At 31.6% G+C, this 21,305-nt stretch overlaps 4 protein-coding genes across 4 annotated transcripts; 2 read left to right on the top strand and 2 right to left on the bottom strand.

Annotated features, from left to right (window-relative positions):
- Positions 1–1,650: 1,650 nt before the first annotated feature.
- LOC118030921 (anthocyanidin 3-O-glucosyltransferase 2) lies at positions 1,651–3,845 on the bottom strand. Its single transcript, XM_035035194.2, has one exon. The coding sequence runs from the start codon at positions 3,753–3,755 to the stop codon at positions 2,313–2,315; it is 1,443 nt and encodes a 480-aa protein (XP_034891085.1). The 5' UTR covers positions 3,756–3,845; the 3' UTR covers positions 1,651–2,312.
- Positions 3,846–7,198: 3,353 nt separating this feature from the next.
- On the bottom strand, positions 7,199–9,000 carry LOC118030928 (UDP-glycosyltransferase 71K1-like). The gene has a single exon (XM_035035199.2). It carries the CDS (start codon positions 8,887–8,889, stop codon positions 7,435–7,437), a length of 1,455 nt encoding a protein of 484 aa, XP_034891090.1. The 5' UTR covers positions 8,890–9,000; the 3' UTR covers positions 7,199–7,434.
- Positions 9,001–13,424: 4,424 nt separating this feature from the next.
- On the top strand, positions 13,425–14,532 carry LOC118030929 (UDP-glycosyltransferase 71K2-like). The gene has a single exon (XM_073405247.1). It carries the CDS (start codon positions 13,530–13,532, stop codon positions 14,448–14,450), a length of 921 nt encoding a protein of 306 aa, XP_073261348.1. The 5' UTR covers positions 13,425–13,529; the 3' UTR covers positions 14,451–14,532.
- A 3,576-nt stretch (positions 14,533–18,108) lies between these two features.
- LOC118030923 (UDP-glycosyltransferase 71K1-like) lies at positions 18,109–19,723 on the top strand. The gene has a single exon (XM_035035195.2). It carries the CDS (start codon positions 18,166–18,168, stop codon positions 19,591–19,593), a length of 1,428 nt encoding a protein of 475 aa, XP_034891086.1. The 5' UTR covers positions 18,109–18,165; the 3' UTR covers positions 19,594–19,723.
- The last annotated feature ends 1,582 nt before the right edge of the window (positions 19,724–21,305 follow it).

Raw genomic sequence — 21,305 nt, 5'->3', positions numbered from 1 at the left:
CGGGCACCACTCTAGTTTTGTTCCAATAAAACTTCTTACCATAGCTAACTCGGAGGCCAACCCCGAGACGAGGTGTGATTTGAGAGAGTCAACATAAATTGATAAAAAATAAATAAATAATTAAAAAAATATTATTTTAATTAAAAAATTCTTAAAAAAAAAAAGTTAACAGAATTGGTTGCAAGTTTTTTTTATAAGTTTAGGCCAGATTGATATATGCCTTGATCTATTTTTTATTTAACACAAACTGATATGGTTACAGTTCCATCCGTTAGATGTTTTGGATTTTATAACTACGCTTCCAACACTTAATATTAGATTTTTCACTAACATAACTCAACTTTTTTTCCATCGGGAGAAGTAAAACATTTTAGCTTATAATATAAAACGGAGGTAGTTTCTCATGAATCTCCTTACATTATAAAAGAAGAATTTATAATCATTAAAATTAATTTTTTTATTTATTGAAATAAGCTATTGATACTCGAATTTATGTATATAACATGTTTTAAGTTTAAATCATGAAAAATGTTGGGATGGAAATTTAGAATTGGAAAGAATGTATTTTTCAGTTAAAAATAAAACTTTAACTAAAGATTTAAAGTGATTTTTAAAGGTCACTAACATTTATATTTGAGTTTTAGTTAAATTAAGTTCTCACGAATAAGGAAAAAGAAATCTTTAACTAATTATTTCTAAGATTAAATAATAAATTTTTGGTGTGAAAAAATAAGGCTAAGAATATTCTAAATTAAACCATTACAATAAGAGAAATTAAAAAAAATCAATAATTTTCTATTAAAATAGGAAATAGCATGATTAAGACTTTCTTATAGGTACCCTATGAAGAATTACTTAGTGGGAATTTCTTTTGAAAAAAAAAAACATAAAAACATAAAAAATGGTCGGCCAGTTTTGTTTGTGTTGATTCATGATTTAGGAAATTATCAGGCTGATGTCACACAGTTATAGTGGGAAAGCAGGAAAATGTACAAGTTTTTATTTCACAAGGAAAAGAAAATTCAATAATTTAGCCAACTCTCCGTTTCATTAAAGACTTTATATTAGAATTATTAAAAATTTATATAATTATTAATTTTAAAATTTATAAAATTAATTAAATTATAAAAAAACTAACTCGGATATTTATATTAATAATAATAAAAAAAAATCTATAAATTTATTTATAGATTGGTTTGTCTTTATTACTTAGGTGCCCTCATAAACAGTCGATCCATTGAAGGAAACACGTTTGTATTCCACATGATATGATTTGACTTTGGAACCATAGCTTGTTAGAGTAGTTCATCTATTTTTATTTTTTAGTGGAAGACATCAACTCTCGATCTAAATTTAGTCGCTATCTTTTGTCATTGTTATTGATGACTTATAAACTGTTTTTTAAAAGGTATGAGAACCACACAATTAAAAAAAAAATCTTTAGATTTTGAGTTTTGAACAAGTTAATCTTGAAATTAATCCAGTGATATTTTAATTAGGAAAATTGGATTTCTTTGTAATTTCTCTTTTAACCTGAAGTGATCAAGATTGGCTAATAAACTATTAGATACAACTAAGGTTTTTGTTTCAATGAAAGCTTTAAAGGACTTTGGATCTCATATGGTAATCTTATAAACGGTCTAATTATAATTGTGAAAGAGACTCTTACCTTATTTAATATATAAAAAAATAAACTATTGGATACAGAATTGTTCAATTAAATAAGAGAAGATTTTCACAGAGGAACTGCAATGAGGTTTATTTTAGTGATTTTTGTACAAACATAAACATGACAACAACTGCTCCCATTCCCTGATGCATGCACAGAGGTGGCATGAAATTAATTCTTTCAAATCATGGACAACTCCTTTTTTTTCTTTTTTAGTTTAACGTGGGTATCCGGGTCAGTTTGTGCGCACCTCGATTAATTCCACGGGCCCTGAAGTTAACGACCATGTAAGCCTCCAATGACCATCATATGAGCAACCCAGAGCTCGAACCGAGACCACAGAGAGAGCAAACCTCTTGCAAATTTTTATCACTGGACTACAACCTAGATGAACAACTTCTTTTTCTTGATAAATTAAGAGATAATTTTATTGTAGACTATTGAGAGTACAAGAGGGGGACCAGACATGAACTCATCATAGTAGACAAAAAAGAAAAAGAAATAAAAAAAGGAAGATTGACCAAAAGCAAATCTAACAGGGTTGAAGCATAGCACTAGCATCATCACCCAAAAGAACCAAGACAGGAGGTAACATAAGTAAGTGCAGAATCAACCTCAGATTTTAACATGGCGTGTAAGTTCTTCAAGCCTTGTTTCCTGACAAAACACCAACCAAGGTTTCAAACGCCACATATGAAGATCCACCCTCCAACAGTGCTTTCCTGCCAGTTTCACTCATTGCTTTAACCTTGCTTTTCACGTCACTAGCACCTTCAATCACATCCTTCACTGCTTTTGCTACTTGGTCTGCCTTCACCACCTCACCGCCGTCCTTCCTGTAATCCATTTTCATTTCAATGGCCACTCCGGCGTCCTTTACCAACTGGAATGCATTGATTTGTTGCTCACCATACAAGGGCCATGTTACAACAGGCACGCCATACCAAGTACTCTCCAAAATTGAGTTCCAACCACAATGGGACACAAACGCACCGGTGGCTTTATGGGCTAAGACTTCAACTTGAGGAGCCCACCCACAAATAAACCCTACATTTTTTGTCCTGCCCAGAAACCCTTCTGGCAAAAGCTCACTAAAATCATTAACCTCACCGGGGTTCAAAGATTCTTGAGACGGTGGCCTCCTAATAGACCACAAGAACCTTTGGCCACTTTGCTCAAGCCCAAGTGCAATCTCTTTCAATTGAGGCACACCGAAGCTCCCTTGACTTCCAAAGCACAGAAACACCACAGATTTCTCTGGCTGAGCATCGAGCCAGTTCATGATCTCTTCACGTTGGTTCCCATCAGCTACTGGACTGTTGCCCTTGTGATCAACCACTGGCCCCACGGTGTAAACATGGGGTACACCTGCCTCGCCATTAAGATAGTTAACAGCATGGGATTCTAGCTCTGCAAATGTATTGACAATGATACCCTTTGCCTCCTTGAATTTCCTAGCATGGCTTACGAAGGTTGAATACCCACCATCATGGAACAACAAACTTGGCAACACCCTGGAGGGAACTGGGTTGATGTAACTAGGGATAATAGAGTCAGGATCGGTTGGTTTGTAGGTGACTCCTCCCTTGTCAAATCTATCAGGAAGGTAAAGCATGGAACCAAGAAAAGCAGCACCAGAAGCAAAGAAAATATAAGAAGGGACACCAAGGTCCTTGGCAACATCAACAAAGGCAGTACAAAACAAATCAAGAACCAAACCAGCAAGTTTAACTGACTTATTGGACAAAACATGGTTGACAATCATATCCTTAACATGGTTCTTATGATCAGCGATGAAAACTGACACAAAATGTTCAGGACAAGCAAGAACATCTTCTAGGGGTGGTGGGGTTACGGTAGGCAGACCAAGGAATTGAAATTCTGGGTGAGTTGCATTGAGTTTCTCAACATAGGTTGTAACATCATGTGCAAATGGTGGGGACATAAGAAGCATTGTGATGGAGAAACTGTCATCTCTTTCAAGCAAACGTTTTGCAAACTCCATGACTGATACAAGATGACCAATTCCTGGTGCTGGGACGAAGACCAGTGCGTTCTTGAGTGTGGTGGTTTGAGCGGGTGCCATTTTTGGCGGATATGGAAGCTTTTTGGCTTCTGTGTGATTTCTATTTTTTGGATAAATAATACGGGACTGGGTTATGGGGCACTATATAGAGTTGGAATTCAATGCCCTTTTACTCTGAAAATTGGTTGAGAATTTATTGATCTTCAATAACTGAGTGCTGCCATGTGTTGACGATTAGGTGAAGAAAAAATGGTGTTCCTAGAGAGATTTTTTTATTAGTTTATTTTACAATAATTATTGTTTCATGCTTTGAGATAAAAAAAAAGAAAAAGAAAGAAGAAGCAAGAGAATCTAGCCCTACCAAAACCCAGGCCAACAACCTAAGAGGCGTCGTTTAGCTGGGTTATTACCCATCAAATATAAAACGACAACCTGGTGGTGGTTGCCTCACTTATCATATCAGTCTTCCCGTGATCTTATAGTTTTAAGATACAGTTTCAGTAGCCGGTCCGATTTAAAATTTAAATTCTAAATTTTAAGTGAATTAATTTTTTTAAATTAAAAAAAAATTATTTTAATAAAAAAAATAAAAATTAATAGATTTTATAATTAGATTTTGATTGGGTCTTATTAGATCAATTGAATTATTGGGTCAACTTGTCAAGTTATACCAGATTTTTTTTTTTTTTTTTTTTAACTCGGCTTGATTTCAACTTCAGATTAGTTAAGATCCAAGTTAATCCACCAAACCAAATCAGATTTCAAAACTATACCTGAAGGCAAAAGATTTGTTTCCTGTGATTGCCCCTCCTTGCATTTTCGTAACAAAATCATTTTCTTAGGACTTCTATTTAGCGTTTATTCTGCTAAAAAAAAATAAAAAAAAATTATGATTTAATCCTCTGTCAAGATCTATCTCTCTCTCTCTCTCTCTCTCTCTCTCTCTCTCTCTCTCTCTCTCTCTCTCATGTTTGACCTCCTTTAATCTTAGAATTTGATTAATCAAATTATGTTAGAATTACCGTTAAAAAACAGTAATTTACTATTGTATAAATTAATTATTCATCAACTCCTGCTCATTGTTAAAAAACTCGGCCAAATCTACTATAATTTTTTTTTTTTATAGATTTCAGTAATGATTTAGACAAATCAATTCAAATTAATATTATTAAAAAAATTAAAAAATTAAAATGATATTATTTTTTATTTTTTAAAATCAAACCTTGTTTGATCTTAATTTCAACACTTATCAAATAAATTTAATTTAATTGAATCCATTTTAGATTAGCAAATTAAATTATTAGCACTATTAATTTTTCATTGTTATTAACAAAATGTTTTAGATTAAAACAAGAACTTCTAAAACTTTTAAGCTTGCAATCCTAAAGACAATAGTTTTTATTGTGTTTATAGAAATTGAAAAAGTAAAAATTAAACGAGGGTGATAAATGTTGTTGGACTAAATGAGTGGAAAAAAAAAAGATCTATTAAAGTTGATGGATAATACCCTAAGTATTAAGCTATTGTGCAAACAAATACAGTTTAAATTGTTTAACAAATCCATTAAAAAAATACCTAAATGAACAAATTGTGAGAATATAAATCTTTAAATAGAAAAATAAAGGAAAGACTCTCAAGTAAAAATAACTTAGAAAAACTAAGAACTTCTTTCAACCCTTTATTTTCCTAAAAAATCATTAAAAATAATTATTTTTAGTTTGATTTGATTTTTATAAAAAAAAATAATTAAACTAATTTTTTTTTTAAAAACAAAAACCACTTCAAACTTTAAAAGCAGTATGTGAAGATCCACCCAGACCTAACAGAGCTTGCCTAGCCTTTTTACTCGCTTCTTTAACCTTATTTTTTCACTTCATTAGCGTTTTCTATCAAGCATTTCACTGCTTCCTACCTCATTTTCCTTCATAAGGTTACTTTATCCCAAATTATATTTTAAAAAATTAATTTCGAGTAGAAGTCATTTTTTAAAAGTTCAAAGTTACGGTGATAATTCAATACTAGATGGGTGGAGCTTATATTTATACCCAACATCTCTAAACATGACATAATAATGAGCCTAAGTAAATATCTTTCTTCTAGGTCCAATGCCTTTCAGTATGGTTAAAAGCATAGCCTCAATGGATATGACCTGACAAATCATTAGATCTAATGTTATTGGATTCGGCTAAATAATGAACCTAAGTAGATATAAGTTTGGCGAGACGCTAGACCTAATGTTTTTGGGTTAGGCTATGCGTTGAACTCAAGTAGATATAGGTCTGACGAGTTACTATACTCAATATCCTTGAGCTTAGCTATACGTTAAGCTCAAGAAAACATGAGTCTAACAAACTGCCAGATTTAATACCTTAGGTTCAGTTACGTATTAAGCCTAAGCAGACATGAGTCTGATGATCATTATAGGTCTCATGTTGAGCCATAAGGCTTTGTTTGTTGATTCTTATGACTTTTAATATAAAACATTAATGTCAAGATATTTATTTTTCTACTACATCTCTAAATGTATAAAAGTCTTCTAAGAACTTACCATATTTCCTTTACCATTAATATTGGTTAAGGGATATTTTATTATTTATTAATGTTGTGTAAATGATATTTATCTTCTATTAATGTTGTTAGAAGAAAACAACTCTTTATTCCTTGTACTAGCAAAAACAACAAGATTCAAGGGTTATAATTACTTCATGAACTATCCAGGCACATTGTTCAAATCTCTATTATCTATAAAAATACCCTTTTAATTTCAAAATATTTATCACATCAAAACTAAGAATAAACACTAATATTTTTAAGAATAATACTCTTTTTCTAATTTATGATGATCATTTGTTTAAAGGTTATTGACTTTGTCATTTTTAAATCCCTAAATCTCAACTATTGTGCAAGTTATATATTTTTTACAACAACCTACAAGTTTGATAAACAATAAAGAATAAACTATATTGCTAGAACTTGTAATTAACGCATGATTCAATTGTTAAAACCATATTTCCAAGCACTTCAAATTTTGTAACCCCATCACCCAATTTATAATCCATTTTCATCTCAATAGCTAATCCCAAAAACTTGACCAATTTAAATGCATTAATTTGTTGCTTATCATACAATGGCCGCAGTTATAATAGGCACACCATACCATAAGCTTCCCAAGATTGGGTACCATCCACAATGCGATACAAATGTAGCTATTGCTTTATATGCCAAGACCTGTACTTGCGGTGTCCAACCTCATATCACGCTTGCATTTTTAGTCCTTCTGAGGAATCCTTCTGACGTGATCTCCTAGCAGGAACTGACCCTTGGATGGTGGTTTCTAAATGGATCATAAGAACTTGTGTGCACTCTGCTTGAGCTCATTTGGTATGTCTTTCAATTGGGGTTCACCAAAGTATGTGGTTTGCTTACTCAGTTGTTGACACAAGGTGGCCAAATTTTGCAGCAGGAATTAACACCAGCTGTGGTTTCTTCGTTCTAGTAATAACTGAAGGAAAAGGTGAATGTTTAGTTTATTGGTATAAGATACAATCCTGTTCAACAGGTTTATTCCATAAGGCCTCGACTTTAACCAAGTTCATCAGAACTAATGTTGGATAGGAAATAGATCACTACAACATGACCAAATCAAACAAACTATATATATGATAATTAAAGACTGTAACTTAATTTAATTTGAGGAATGAAATTAAGTCACAGTAGGAATTGATGATCGTTGATGGAATCAACATGGTAGATAAGGCCTAAGCTCCTCAAGGTTTGCTTCCAACCATTGATCAATCAAGTTTCCAAAAGCAACATACGAAGATCCACCCTCCACCACAGCTTTCTTCGCCATTTCACTGGTTTCTTCGGCCTTGTTCCTCAGTTCACCACCTTGTTCCATCATGGTTTTCACAGCTTTTGTTATCACCTCCGCCTTGACAAAATCTGTAGGACAATCTCTCCTAAAATCCAACGTCAATTCCACTGCTAATCCCAAGTCTTTCACCAGCTGAAATGCATTCATGTGTTGCTCACCATATAATGGCCAAGTTATAATAGGCACCGCATACCACAAGGCCTCCAAAGTTGAGTTCCATCCACAGTGTGATACGAAAGCGCCTACTGCTTTATGTGCCAAGATTTCTACTTGTGGTGCCCATCCACATAGCATCCCAATGTTTTTACTTCTTTCCAAGAATCCCTGTGGCAAGATCTCTCCATAGTCGTCAAAAAAACTAGCTTGCAGCTTCCCCTTGGAGGGTTTCAACCGAATGGACCATAAGAACCTATGTCCACTCCTCTCGAGCCCGATTGCAATTTCTTTCAACTGAGCTTCATCAAAGCCTCCTCCACTCCCGAAGCACAAGAACACCACTGATTTTTCAGGTTGATCATCAAGCCATTTCAAGATCTCGTCACGCTTGAGGGCATCGGATCCTGACAGACTCTTTCCTTTGTGATCAATCAATGGCCCAACATTGAAAATAGGTGGTATATCATCTCTAGCCAAAAGAGCACTAACTGCATGGGACTCAGCTTCTGAAAATGTATTAACAATGATACCGTCGGAGTCCTTAAACTTTCTTCCATGGTTTGCGAAAGCCTCATAATCCACATCGGTGTGCAATAGCGGCATAACACGGTAAGGCACGGGATTTGAATAACAGGGGATGATATAGTCAGGGTCAGTAGGGCTAAACTTAGGCTCACCCTTGTCTTCTCTATCTGAAAGGTAAAGCATCGTGGCAAGAAAGGCAGCATCAGAAGTGTAAAAAACATGAGAAGGGACCCCAAGTTCTTTGGCAACATCAATAAAGGCAGTGCAAAACATATCAACAACAACACTAGCAATTGGTGCAGGGTTGTGGGCCATGACTTGGTTAACAATAGTATCTTTCACAAGGGTTTTGTGATCATTGATGTAAGAAGTATAAGCACTTGCAGGGCCTACAGCTAAAGCTTCTGGAGGAGGTGCAGGTATGGTCTCTGGAATTTCGATGAACCTGATTTCTGTATGAATTGAAGCAAGCGATTCGGTGCTCTTGCTTATGCTACCGGAAAATGGATTGTGGATGACAAGCATGGTTATCAAGAAACTGTCGTTTCTCTCAAGAACCATCTTTGCTAACTGAACAGCTGATACAAGGTGGCCAAATCCAAGTGCAGGAACAAAGACTAGCTGTGTTTTCTTCATTTTGGAGGTTTTGAATGTTCAATATGGTGATCCATGTTTGCCTTATAAAGACTCAAGGTCAATGCCACAATGCTAGCTGTTATGATTTTTTTTCTTCTAAATTGATCATCAAATTGGATATGACAACTATTAGATTGATTACATAGAAAAACTTTCATGTAACATTTGTTAAATAATCTAAATTAAACAAAGATAAATATAAATACAAGAGAGGAAAAAGCTAGTTTAATTAATCACTTTATTTTAAAATTATATTTTTTAATCGAAATTTTTTTTTAAAAAAAAAATATATAAACTAAATTAAAAATTCTATTCAACCCAAAAAAGAAATGATATATTTATCTTTATTGACGAAAAAGAGCGAAAGAAATCAGAAGAGAGGTAAAAAACTAGGGGCTCAAGTCTGGACACCTTTAGACAGGAAGTTGCTATCGATCAAATCAAGTTGGCATCTTTACTGTCTCCGTCGTGACAAAAACTTGGCTAGTCTTTTCCCTTGCAAGCTGGTGGCTTCCATACATTCAGTGCCTTCCCTGCCGATCTCCGGTCACTCCATTCCATGCTACGGCTTCCCCGTTTGCTGGACTACATCATCTCTGAAAGATGACACCTTGGTTTTCTTATATTTGAAAGCAGGTATAAATACCTTTAATTCAGGCTATAAGGTTAAGGTATAAATATCCATGAACTATTGATGGTTTAATTGTCACCTGCTATAGTATTTGAATTAGAAATCTTTCTGTTACGTTTCAAAAAAGCCACCATCAATCGTGAATTCGTTCATCACCAATGTTTTAAGATTTGAAATTTTCAAATCGAAAAACTAAAACTCTAAGTTTTTAATTTGTTTTAAGTTGTAATTAGTTTTTCATATTAACAATATAATTTACAAGGTTAAGATAATTATTTTAGTTTTTTAAATTGATTCGGCAGGCAAATTGCGGTGGTCAAGTTTTTATATTTTAGTAATAAGTGATTGATAAAAGAATTATAATCCAAACACATAATATTTTATATATCCTCCTGTTAGTTTAATATATATTGTAGCTAATTAATTGGTTACATGTGATATTATTATATTCATATAAATACTTATTTATTATTAATAAAAATTTAATTTATTTTAAATATTTATAAATATTATATATTAATGAATTGAGAGTAAAGATAAAGTTTATGAAATAAAAATGCTTTCCAAATAAAATTATAAAATTGTTGAAATTATGATATTTTTATTGTATCAAAATATTGTTTTTAAAATAATCTTGGTCGGTGCTCTATTAAATACTGGACATTAAATACTGGACATTCATTAGAGTTGTAAATACTAATATATATTATGTTGTTTTTTTTTTTTTTTTTTATGAAAGGAAGTAGTTGTTTTAATAAACTGATGTATAAGAGATATTTAAAACTAATATGTAGATATTTGTTATAAGACATGTACATTGAATTGATCTACATGAGAATTTCATATGGAGAGATCACCTATGTCTATGAAAAGGTTCACGTGATGGTAATGTAAGTGATTCTTAGACTTGAGATCACTAAGTTTTTTTATATAGAGAATGTTGTGCTTTGATTATGTTACATGTTATTTTAATTGAGGTAATGAAAGGGTAGACATTGAATATAATATGAACTATATAAATGTACTTGAGTGATCAAGAGATGATTTATCACCCTAAGTGAATTAGAAAAAATATTTCATCTATTCTCAAATAATATTAATCGAGAAATTCTTGGCCAAAATGGAATGAGATTTAAAAATAGTATTCAAACGATCAATGACTATTTTGTAGAGAATAAACAAAATTTAACAAAGCATATATACTCCATGTGTTAATGTTAAATTGAAACATTATTGATAAAATGATATTAATTACACTGAGTCTCCAGGCACTAAAAGGTTAAGTCAAACTACTAATGACTTTTCTAATATTTAAGAGAATCATAACACGTTGCTAAAAATATACCTGATTTTCAAATATAAATTAATCAATTGTTGAATTGATAGTAAATTAAATTATTTAATTTATTTAATTATATTTAATTAGAATTATAATTTATATTTGGATTAACATATTAGGAACCAATAAGTCATGCACATTAATAACTATTAGTTAGAAATTAAACTAGGATGAATTTAATTAAGTATGAATTGATTAAACTATATTTTAGAAATTAATGGATTGAAATATAATTAATATAAGGATTATATTTCTAGATTAGAAAAATCAAGTAAGGAACTTAATTGATTAAATTTATAAAATTATCCTTAAATAATATATGGTATTATTTAATGGAGAAAATATATATTTTGTCATTTATAAAGTTTTTAGGATTTCCTATAAATATGAAGCTAAGCCTTATTATTTTGCAAATAAAAAGGATGTTGTTGTTATACATAAAAACTACAAAAACACAATATTAGAGCTAGCATTCTAGGCATAGCAATTACTCTTTTCTAAATAAGGATTTATGAGATTTTTCAAGAATAGTTTGCATGAATTACTGTTTGAAGGCTGAAACAATTGAACGATTTATAGTTTATGATAATCTAGTTTTTAAAAAATTATTCAAAGTAAAAAAAAAGATGAGATATTCAAATAATAAATCTCTAAATAATTTTAAATTTATCTAATAAAATATTAGGAACAGTATCCTATTAGTGTGTGTGTGATGACAACTTAATATATTAACTCGTGCGAATTCTTTGTAGGTGTTATGGTTTTAAATTGAGGAAGGACATGGTTTTTAATGTATCGAAATTGACTTAATAATACCTTACTATTAAAAAAGAAGAAGAAGTAACAAAAACAACAACGATTGATTGTGATTGCATTTAATGGAAAGTTACATGGCTAGAAAGAATCCAAAGATATAATATATACATGATGATATTCTGTTTAAATTTATTAATTGGCAATTTCGTAGGAATTGCTGAAGTGTTGAATTGTGGATGAAGTTTTTGATGAAATTTTATTTTTATTTTATTTTATTGTATTTTTTATTGGTAGTTATGAAAAATATTAAATTACTATTTATATTAAAATTATTGACATAAAAATTCTATTACTATTATCATTATCATCTAAAATTACTTTACTGAAGAGAAATTTCTCATTGACATTTTCAATACTATTTATTAATTTTTGGTAATAATATTAATTTTATGCTCAGGTTTATAATTCTATTATGAGTTTTATATTTTAAAAAAATAGTATTGAAACTTAAAAGAAGATTAAACCTTTGATTTTTAAATTATATGAAATATTGATAATATGGCTAATAACATCATAGCAAACATAACCTAATAATCAATTAAACAAAATTTAAGAATTGATGGTAGAATTACTTGGTAAAAATTTATGAAAATAAGCAAACTTTCTTAATAATCATACTCATCCTTCTGATTAAATGACATTTAAATGTCTCCATTAAATAATACCTACATCTAGCAATAACAAAATTTAGGGCTCTTCTACAATGAAGAAGTCACCGTTCTGCACACTTCATAAATGAGAAATCCAAACCTACATGATCCAAAGATAACAAATTCACAAGATAGTTTCAGCACATTTTTGAATTTATTAATAATCATACACATTTTAATGCTACGAAATGAAAATATGAACAGAGATGAGTTGGTGATGGCGAAGAAACACTTGGCAATGAAAAATTGGAAAGAGCTCAGTTGACGTGCAATGTCTTGTAGTGGGTGCATATGTTGGGCCTAAACATAGTTTGGATTTATTATAGTGGGCCTAAACATGGGCTTGGATTTTTGTATTCTAGGAAATCGGGCTTCTTATAAGGTGATGCATTGATGTTGTATGGTATAAATTGTTCATATCATGAACATTTAACACGATGATGATAAAAAAAAAAAAGAGAGAGAGAGAAAAAACATTATGATAAAAAATGATGAACATGGCATTAAAGTATTAGACAATGATGGTGCATGAAATTATATATATATATATATATATATATATATATATATATATATATATATATATATATATATATATTCAAAATGGCCTAACCAAACCTTCTTCTCCTTCTCCCAATCAAACCATCTTATCTCCCTACCTAACCTTTCCATCTCTCCGATCTAACCCTCTTCTCTTTGTCCCAACCTAACCCTCTCATTTCATGTACTGACCTTCATTGTAGAAGAACCCTGAGTTTTGTTTTGGCTAGATGTGGGTACTCTTTACTTTAGACATTTAAATGTCATTTAATAAGAAGGATGAGTACATATGGTTATTAAGAAAGTTTGCTTATTTTCATAAATTTTTACCAAGTAATTCTATCATTAATTCTTAAATTTTGTTTAAATGATTTTTAGTTTATGTTTGATTAGTTGTATTATCAATATTTCATATGATTTAAAATGATTAATGAAACCTAGCTTTCTTTTCTTTTATATTTATGTTTTTTAATTTAATTTGAATTGTTTAAAAATATTACAAGAAATTTTTTCTATGAAATCAATTTTTGTATTAACTGTCATATCCCATTTGATGATTAATTTAGAAAAACAAAAAATCATAACAGCTGGCATTGTGGCATTGACCTTGAGCCCATTATAAGGCAAACAAGGATCACCACATTGAACATTCAAAACCTCCAAAATGAAGAAAACACAGCTAGTCTTTGTCCCTGCACCTGGATTTGGCCATCTTGTAGCAGCTGTTCAGTTAGCAAAGATGGTTCTTGAGAGAAACGACAGTTTCTTGATAACCATGCTTGCCATCCACAATCCAATTTACGGTGGCACAAGCAAGAACACCGAATCGCTTGCTTCAATTCATACAGAAATCAGGTTCATCGAAATTCCAGAGACCATACCTGCACCTCCTCCAGAAGCTTTAGCTGTAAGCCCTGCAAGTGCTTTTACTTCTTACTTCATTGATCACAAAACCCTTGTAAAAGATACTATTGTTAACCAAGTCATGGCCCACAACCCTGCACCAATTGCTAGTGTTGTTGTTGATATGTTCTGCACTGCCTTTATTGATGTTGCCAAAGAACTTGGGGTCCCTTCTCATGTTTTTTACACTTCGGATGCTGCCTTTCTTGCCACGATGCTTTACCTTTCAGATAGAGAAGACAAGGGCGAGCCTAAGTTTAGGCCTACTGACCCTGACTATATCATCCCCTGTTATTCAAATCCCGTGCCTTACCGTCTTTTGCCGTTATTGCACATCGATGTGGAATATGAGGCTTTTGCAAACCATGGAAGAGAGTTTAAGGACTCCAACGGTATCATTGTTAATACATTTTCAGAAGCTGAGTCCCTTGCAGTTAGTGCTCTTTTGGCTAGAGATGATATACCACCTATTTTCAATGTTGGGCCATTGATTGATCACAAGGGAAAGAGTCTGTCAGGATCCGATGCCGTCAAGCGTGACGAGATCTTGAAATGGCTTGATGAACTTAGGAACAAGGCCAAAGAAACCAGTGAAATGGCGAAGAAAGCTGTGGTGGAGGGTGGATCTTCGTATGTTGCTTTTGGAAACTTGATTGATCAATGGTTAGGAGGCAAACCTTGAAGAGCTTAGGCTTTTCTAACATGTTGATTCCATCAATGATCATCAATTCCTACTGTGGCTTAATTTCATTTCTCAAATTAAATTAAGGCTATATTTATTTAAAAAAAATAGTTTTTTTTTTAGAAAGTGAATTCTGAAAAAAATAAAATCCAAAAAAATAAATTTCGAAAAAGTATTTTTTGATATTTGATAGTGTAATGAAAAATAAACTGAAAAACACTTTCCAGTATTTAATTATGTTATTGAAAAATAAACTGGAAAATAATTTATTAATGAATTAATTTTTTTTAGAATTTATTTAATATATAAAAAATATTAAATATAAATATTTAATCACTTACAATATAATTTATTAATGAATTAATGGAATATATCATTAGGGTCATATTTACTTGAATATAATTGCTTGACTTGACTTCACAAACTAACCTAGCCTCTCTGCCTCTGTGTAGTTGCTCTAAGCAAATTCTTTCACTCATTTTATCTGCTACATCCATCTCCATAGTTTTTCAAATATGGCAGTAGTGATCATCCTTTACTTGTGGTTTGGCTGCTAAACAAAGGCAGAACATTGGCTATGGAGATCCTTGGTTCCCTGACATCCACAGTTGTGGAACTGTTAATTGTTCCCATGCTTTCTTCAAGAACAGCATACATACTTCTTTCCTTTAACACAAGGGCGCTGCAGAACCTGCAAGGCCCCTCTCCTTCTTGTTCGCAGACAATCTTGCCACAGGATAAGCAATTACTCACCAGTCTATGCTGACGGGCTTGACATGGGCATGGCTTCCTCTGCAAGTGAAACGACTTTTCCCGTTTTGATGTTGGAAAGTGGCTTGCTAGTGTGAATGTTATCACTGAAGAGGCTAACAGAGTTTTTGGAGATGAAGACGAGGCAAAGAAGAGGTGCTTCATGGGAAAGTGTTTTCCTTAGAATAAGAAAAGGAAAACCTGTCATAAAGCTTCTTTTTTCACTTTGATCAGAATTGAGTTTTCTTTCACTTTTTTTTATATGTTCATCAAACATGGGAAAGTGAATAAAATAATTTTCAGGAATTTATTTTTCTGAAAAATAAATAAGGCATAAGTTAGTGTGGGTATATATATATAGTTTGTTTGATTTAATCATGTTTTAGTGATTTGTTTCCTATCCAATATTAGTTTTGATGAAGTTAATTAAAGTTGAGGTCTTATAGAATGACCTTACCTTTTTTTTTCTTTTCTTCCTTTTTGTTTTATAGAATTAAAATCTATCACACCAACTAATGCTATTTTTTTAATTATTAATGTAGGTGTTTAGACCAGCTTGTATGTACCTTGATTAATTTTAAAAAATTTTAAAATTAATAATTATATAAATTTATAATGATTCTGAGATTTATAAAATTTAAACTAATAAATTTTAAAAAATATATTTAAAATTTAATCAGTTTAGCTCCCCAACCGGAATTTAAAATGACTGTTTTGAAAGGGACCGGTGCTTGTAAATTGGACCGTGAGGGATCGACAAGCCACGACAATAAGCAAAAAGATAAAGGACGAGGAGAAAGAAAAAAAGTTGTGCATAATTTGTGTAAAATGGTGGGACAGGTATAATAATTTAAAATGAGACTTTTGAATATTAACCGAAGCCTACTTATTTATTGAATATATTTAAAAAAATAATATGATATATTTTTTAAAATACACACATATATATAATATGATTATTATCCCTGTTCCACCATCACATGTTACACAAATTATGCACAACTTTTTCTCTCTCTCTCTCTTCGTCCTTTATCTTTTTGCTTATGGCCATGGCTTGTCGACCCATCACTATCTAATTTACAAGCACCCGTCCCTCCAGAAACAGTCACCTCACTGCCTTCCCCATCAATACATTACATGGTTGTAAAATTTAGAATTTAAAAAAAATTAATTGAGGTAAATATAAAAATATAATTTAAATATTTAGGATTATATATATATATATATAAAAACCCACACCAATAAAATCATTCTTGATACATTAAAAGATAAGCTCATATGAGTTTTTGCATGATGTGAGTCTAACATTTTGAATAATCTTAATATTGTATACTTTATTTTAATTAATATATAAATTGATTTAAAAATATATAAAAAATACTTTTTAGTATTTTTTTTTTCATTAGTAGTTGAAAATTAGAGCCATTAGAATAGTTGGGCATGTGATAGCTTCAGATTGACTAACATTGTTTTTATTTTCACTCTTCAAAATATAATATTTTGACTCGAAAGTTTATGTGTCATTACATTTTATATATATATATATATATATATATATGATCATGTTGGTTTGGATTTTTGGTTTATGATGCGTGCATGAAATGATAGCGTCTTCATCGTAGAAGAATCCCGAATTTTGTTTTAGCTAGATGTAGGTATTCTTTACTTTAGACATTTAAATGTCATTTAATAAGAAGGATGGGTATATATGATTATTAAGAAAGTTTGCTTATTTTTATAAAATTTTACCAAGTAATTCTATCATCAATTCTTAAATTTTGTTTAAATGATTGTTAGATTTTAGGAATTGATGGTAGAATTACTTGATAAAAATTTATAAAATGTAATTTTAAAAATTAATTTATGGAATCATACCATCAATTCTTAAATTTTGTTTAGAATGATTGTTGGTTTATGTTTGATTAGTTGTATTATCAACATTTCATATAATTTAAAAATGAAATTTAAGTTTCAATTTCAGGTATCGATACTATTTTTTTAATTATAGGATTATAAACTTGAGCATAAGATTATTATTATTATTATTACCATAAAATTAATAAATAAAAATCAGAAATGACAATGAAAAATTTTCATCAATAATTTTAGAAGATAATAGTGATAGAATTTTTGTGTCAATAATTTTGATATAAATTGTGATATAATATTTTTCATAAATAACTACCAATGATGAAAAGTACAATAGAATGAAATAAAAATAAAAATTCATAAAAAACTTCATCGACAATTTAACACTTCAGCAATTCCTACGAAATTGCCATTTAATAAATTTAAATAGAATATCATCATGTATATATTATATCTTTGGATTCTTTCTAGCCATGCAACTGTCTAGCTATTAAATGCAATCACAATCAATCATTGTTGTTGACATTAAAAACTACGTCCTTCCTCAATTTGAAACCATAACAAGTTAACAACTACAAAGAATTCGCATGACTGAATATATTAAGTTGTCAATACACACAAACTCGCACTAACTGGATATAATGTCTTATATCATATTAGCTTAAATTTAAAATTATTTAGAGATTTATTATTTCAATATCTATTTATTTTATTTTAAATTATTTTTTAAAAGTTATGTTTTCATAAACTATAAATAGTTTTATTACCTGATCTCTAATAGTAATTCACACAAACTATCCCTAAAAAAACTAGTAAATTTCTATTTAGAAAGGATAGATTATTATGTATAGAGTTTTAGTTCTAATATTATGTTTACGTATTTCTTTTATATTTATATTTTTTTTATTTAATTTGAATTGTTTAAAAATATTACAAGAAAATTTTTCTATGAAATCAATCTTCGTAATATTTGTCATATCCAATTTGATGATTAATTTAGGAAAAAAAAAAAAAAAAAACATAACAGCTGGCATTGACCTTGCGCCCCTTATAAGGCAAACAAGGATCACCACATTGAACATTCAAAACCTCCAAAATGAAGAAAACACAGCTAGTCTTTGTCCCTGCACCTGGATTTGGCCACCTTGTATCAGCTGTTCAGTTAGCAAAGATGGTTCTTGAGAGAAACGACAGTTTCTTGATAACCATGCTTGCCATCAACAATCCATTTTACGGTAGCATAAGCAAGAACAGCGAATCGCTTGCTTCAATTCATACAGAAATCAGGTTCATCAAAATTCCTGAGACCATACCTGCACCTCCTCCAGAAGCTTTAGCTGTAAGCCCTGCAAGTGCTTATACTTCTTACATCAATGATCACAAAACCCTTGTAAAAGATACTATTGTTAACCAAGTCATGGCCCACAATCCTGCACCAATTGCTAGTGTTGTTGTTGATATGTTCTGCACTGCCTTTATTGATGTTGCCAAAGAACTTGGGGTCCCTTCTCATGTTTTTTACACTTCTGATGCTGCCTTTCTTGCCATGACGCTTTACCTTTCAGATAGACAAGACAAGGGTGAGCCTAAGTTTAGCCCTACTGACCCTGACTATATCATCCCCTGTTTTTCAAATCCCGTGCCTTACCGTGTTATGTCGTTATTGCACACCGATGTGGAATACGAGACTTTTGCAAACCATGGAAGAAAGTTTAAGGACTCCAACGGTATCATTGTTAATACATTTTCAGAAGCTGAGTCCCATGCAGTTAGTGCTCTTTTGGCTAGAGATGATATACCACCTATTTTCAATGTTGGGCCATTGATTGATCACAAGGGAAAGAGTCTGTCAGGATCCGATGCCGTCAAGCGTGACGAGATCTTGAAATGGCTTGATGATCAACCTGAAAAATCAGTGGTGTTCTTGTGCTTCGGGAGTGGAGGAGGCTTTGATGAAGCTCAGTTGAAAGAAATTGCAATCGGGCTCGAGAGGAGTGGACATAGGTTCTTATGGTCCATCCGGTTGAAACCCTCCAAGGGGATGCTGCAAGCTAGTTTTTTTGACAACTATGGAGAGATCTTGCCGCAGGGATTCTTGGAAAGAACTAAAAACGTTGGGATGCTATGTGGATGGGCACCACAAGTAGAAATCTTGGCTCATAAAGCAGTAGGCGCTTTCGTATCACACTGTGGATGGAACTCAACTTTGGAGACCTTGTGGTATGCTGTGCCTATTATAACTTGGCCATTATACGCTGAGCAACACATGAATGCATTTCAGCTGGTGAAAGACTTGGGATTAGCAGTGGAATTGACGTTGGATTTTAGGAGAGATTGTCCTACAGATTTTGTCAAGGCGGAGGTGATAACAAAAGCTGTGAAAACCATGATGGAACAAGGTGGTGAACTGAGGAACAAGGCCGAAGAAACCAGTGAAATGGCGAAGAAAGCTGTTGTGGAGGGTGGATCTTCGTATGTTGCTTTTGGAAACTTGATTGATCAATGGTTAGGAAGCGAACCTTGAAGAGCTTAGGCCTTTCTACCATGTTGATTGCATCAATGATCATCAATTCCTACTGTGACTTAATTTCATTCCTCAAATTAAATTAAGTTAGTCTTTAATTATCATATATATAGTTTGTTTGATTTGGTCATGTTGTAGTGATCTATTTCCTATCCTTCTGAAGAAGTTAATTAAAGTTGAGACCTTATGAAATGACTGTTCCTTTTTTTTTTTTTTCCTTTTGTTTTATAGCATTAAAATCTATCACATCAACTAATATTAATTTTATTATTATTATTATTATTATTATTATTATTATTATTAATATGGATACTTGACCGGTTTACATATGTATCAATTAATTTTATAAATTTTAAAATTAATAATTATATAAATATCTAATAACATAACATTTTATAAAACTCAAATTAATAATAAAACCAAAGCAATTCTAAAATCTAATGACCCTCGGTATTACCACCAAATGCCAACTTGCTTGCATGTGTAGTGACGTGCAAGGGGATATGCATCTTGTTCTTGACCACACAACAAAGCAAGTGATATTTGCTTCCTCCACCAGTAAATCATCACTGATTGGTTTCAGCTACCCCACCATCGTTTGGAAGGAAGTGATGCGAGGGATAATAGTAATAATAAAAAAACATGAAACACAAACCCGTTAAATCTTGTAGAATAACGACATAAAAATTTTAATTTAAAAATTTATTACTACATATTTTCTCTTCAATAGTTTGTATCTTTTAATATATTTATAATCATTTAAATAAATCTAAAAAATTGACGGAAACAAGAAATGAAACTAAAAGTCCTAATCATAAAATACCAAGCAATAAAACTAATAATTTTGGTTAAAAAAATATACTTGATTTTTTCACAAACTTGGCCAAGCCAAGCTCTGAGTCAGTGGGTCATTGTGTTGACCTGGTCACCAAATTGACCCACCAAGCCAAACTTTGAATAAATGAGTCATTAAATTAAAATTAACATGTCAAGCTAGACGGGGTCTTGTTCCGACAAACTTAACATTCACCTTTTTCCTCCAGTTATTATTGGAAAGAAGAAACCACAGCTAAAAATGGCCATCTTGTGTCAGCAATTAAGTTAGCAAACCACATGCTTTAGTGAACCTCAATTGAAAGACATAGCAAATGGGCTCGAATAGAGTGCACAAAAGTTCTTATAATCCATTCGGAAACCACCATCCAAGGGTCTGTTCCAGCGGTGTTGGCATACCTGAGGCAGCTGAATGTAAAAACAAAGATTTATTGAAAAAAAACTAGAGATACACGTGCATGTTCCTAAAATATTTTGGACTCACAAAGTGTTATTTGTTACATATCTAATCAAACGATTACTTAGCCAAGTATTATATTTTAAATCTTCTCTTAAAGTTTTACAGAAGCAATCATTTAATTTATCTCATTTACGGGTGTTTGGTTACTTTTATTTTGTTTATATACAAGCTTTACATCGGGACAAGCTTGATCCAAGAGCCGTGCCGCTAAGTGTGTTTTTTTGGGATATTCTGCAACGTAAAAGGGATATAAATACTATCATTCTCCTTAAAAATTGTTTATATCAAGAGAAGTCTGATTGAAGAAAGCTTTTATACTTTAAAAATAGGAATCAACAAAATGACTTGACATAATTGTTTCATCTATTTAATGCTGCTTCTACAGACTTGGCACCATCTGCTAATACATTATTTACTG

Source organism: Populus alba, chromosome 16 (genome assembly GCF_005239225.2).
Source record: "Populus alba chromosome 16, ASM523922v2, whole genome shotgun sequence".
Classification (NCBI taxonomy): Eukaryota; Viridiplantae; Streptophyta; class Magnoliopsida; order Malpighiales; family Salicaceae; genus Populus; species Populus alba.
Note: the sequence above shows the minus strand (reverse complement) of the source record. Positions and strands in the feature narration are given on the sequence as shown.

Excerpts from the sequence above, each read along its gene's own strand:
- LOC118030921 (XM_035035194.2), bottom strand. The coding sequence starts at position 3,755 with ATGGCACCCGCTCAAACCACCACACTCAAGAACGCACTGGTCTTCGTC.
- LOC118030928 (XM_035035199.2), bottom strand. The coding sequence starts at position 8,889 with ATGAAGAAAACACAGCTAGTCTTTGTTCCTGCACTTGGATTTGGCCAC.
- LOC118030929 (XM_073405247.1), top strand. The coding sequence starts at position 13,530 with ATGAAGAAAACACAGCTAGTCTTTGTCCCTGCACCTGGATTTGGCCAT.
- LOC118030923 (XM_035035195.2), top strand. The coding sequence starts at position 18,166 with ATGAAGAAAACACAGCTAGTCTTTGTCCCTGCACCTGGATTTGGCCAC.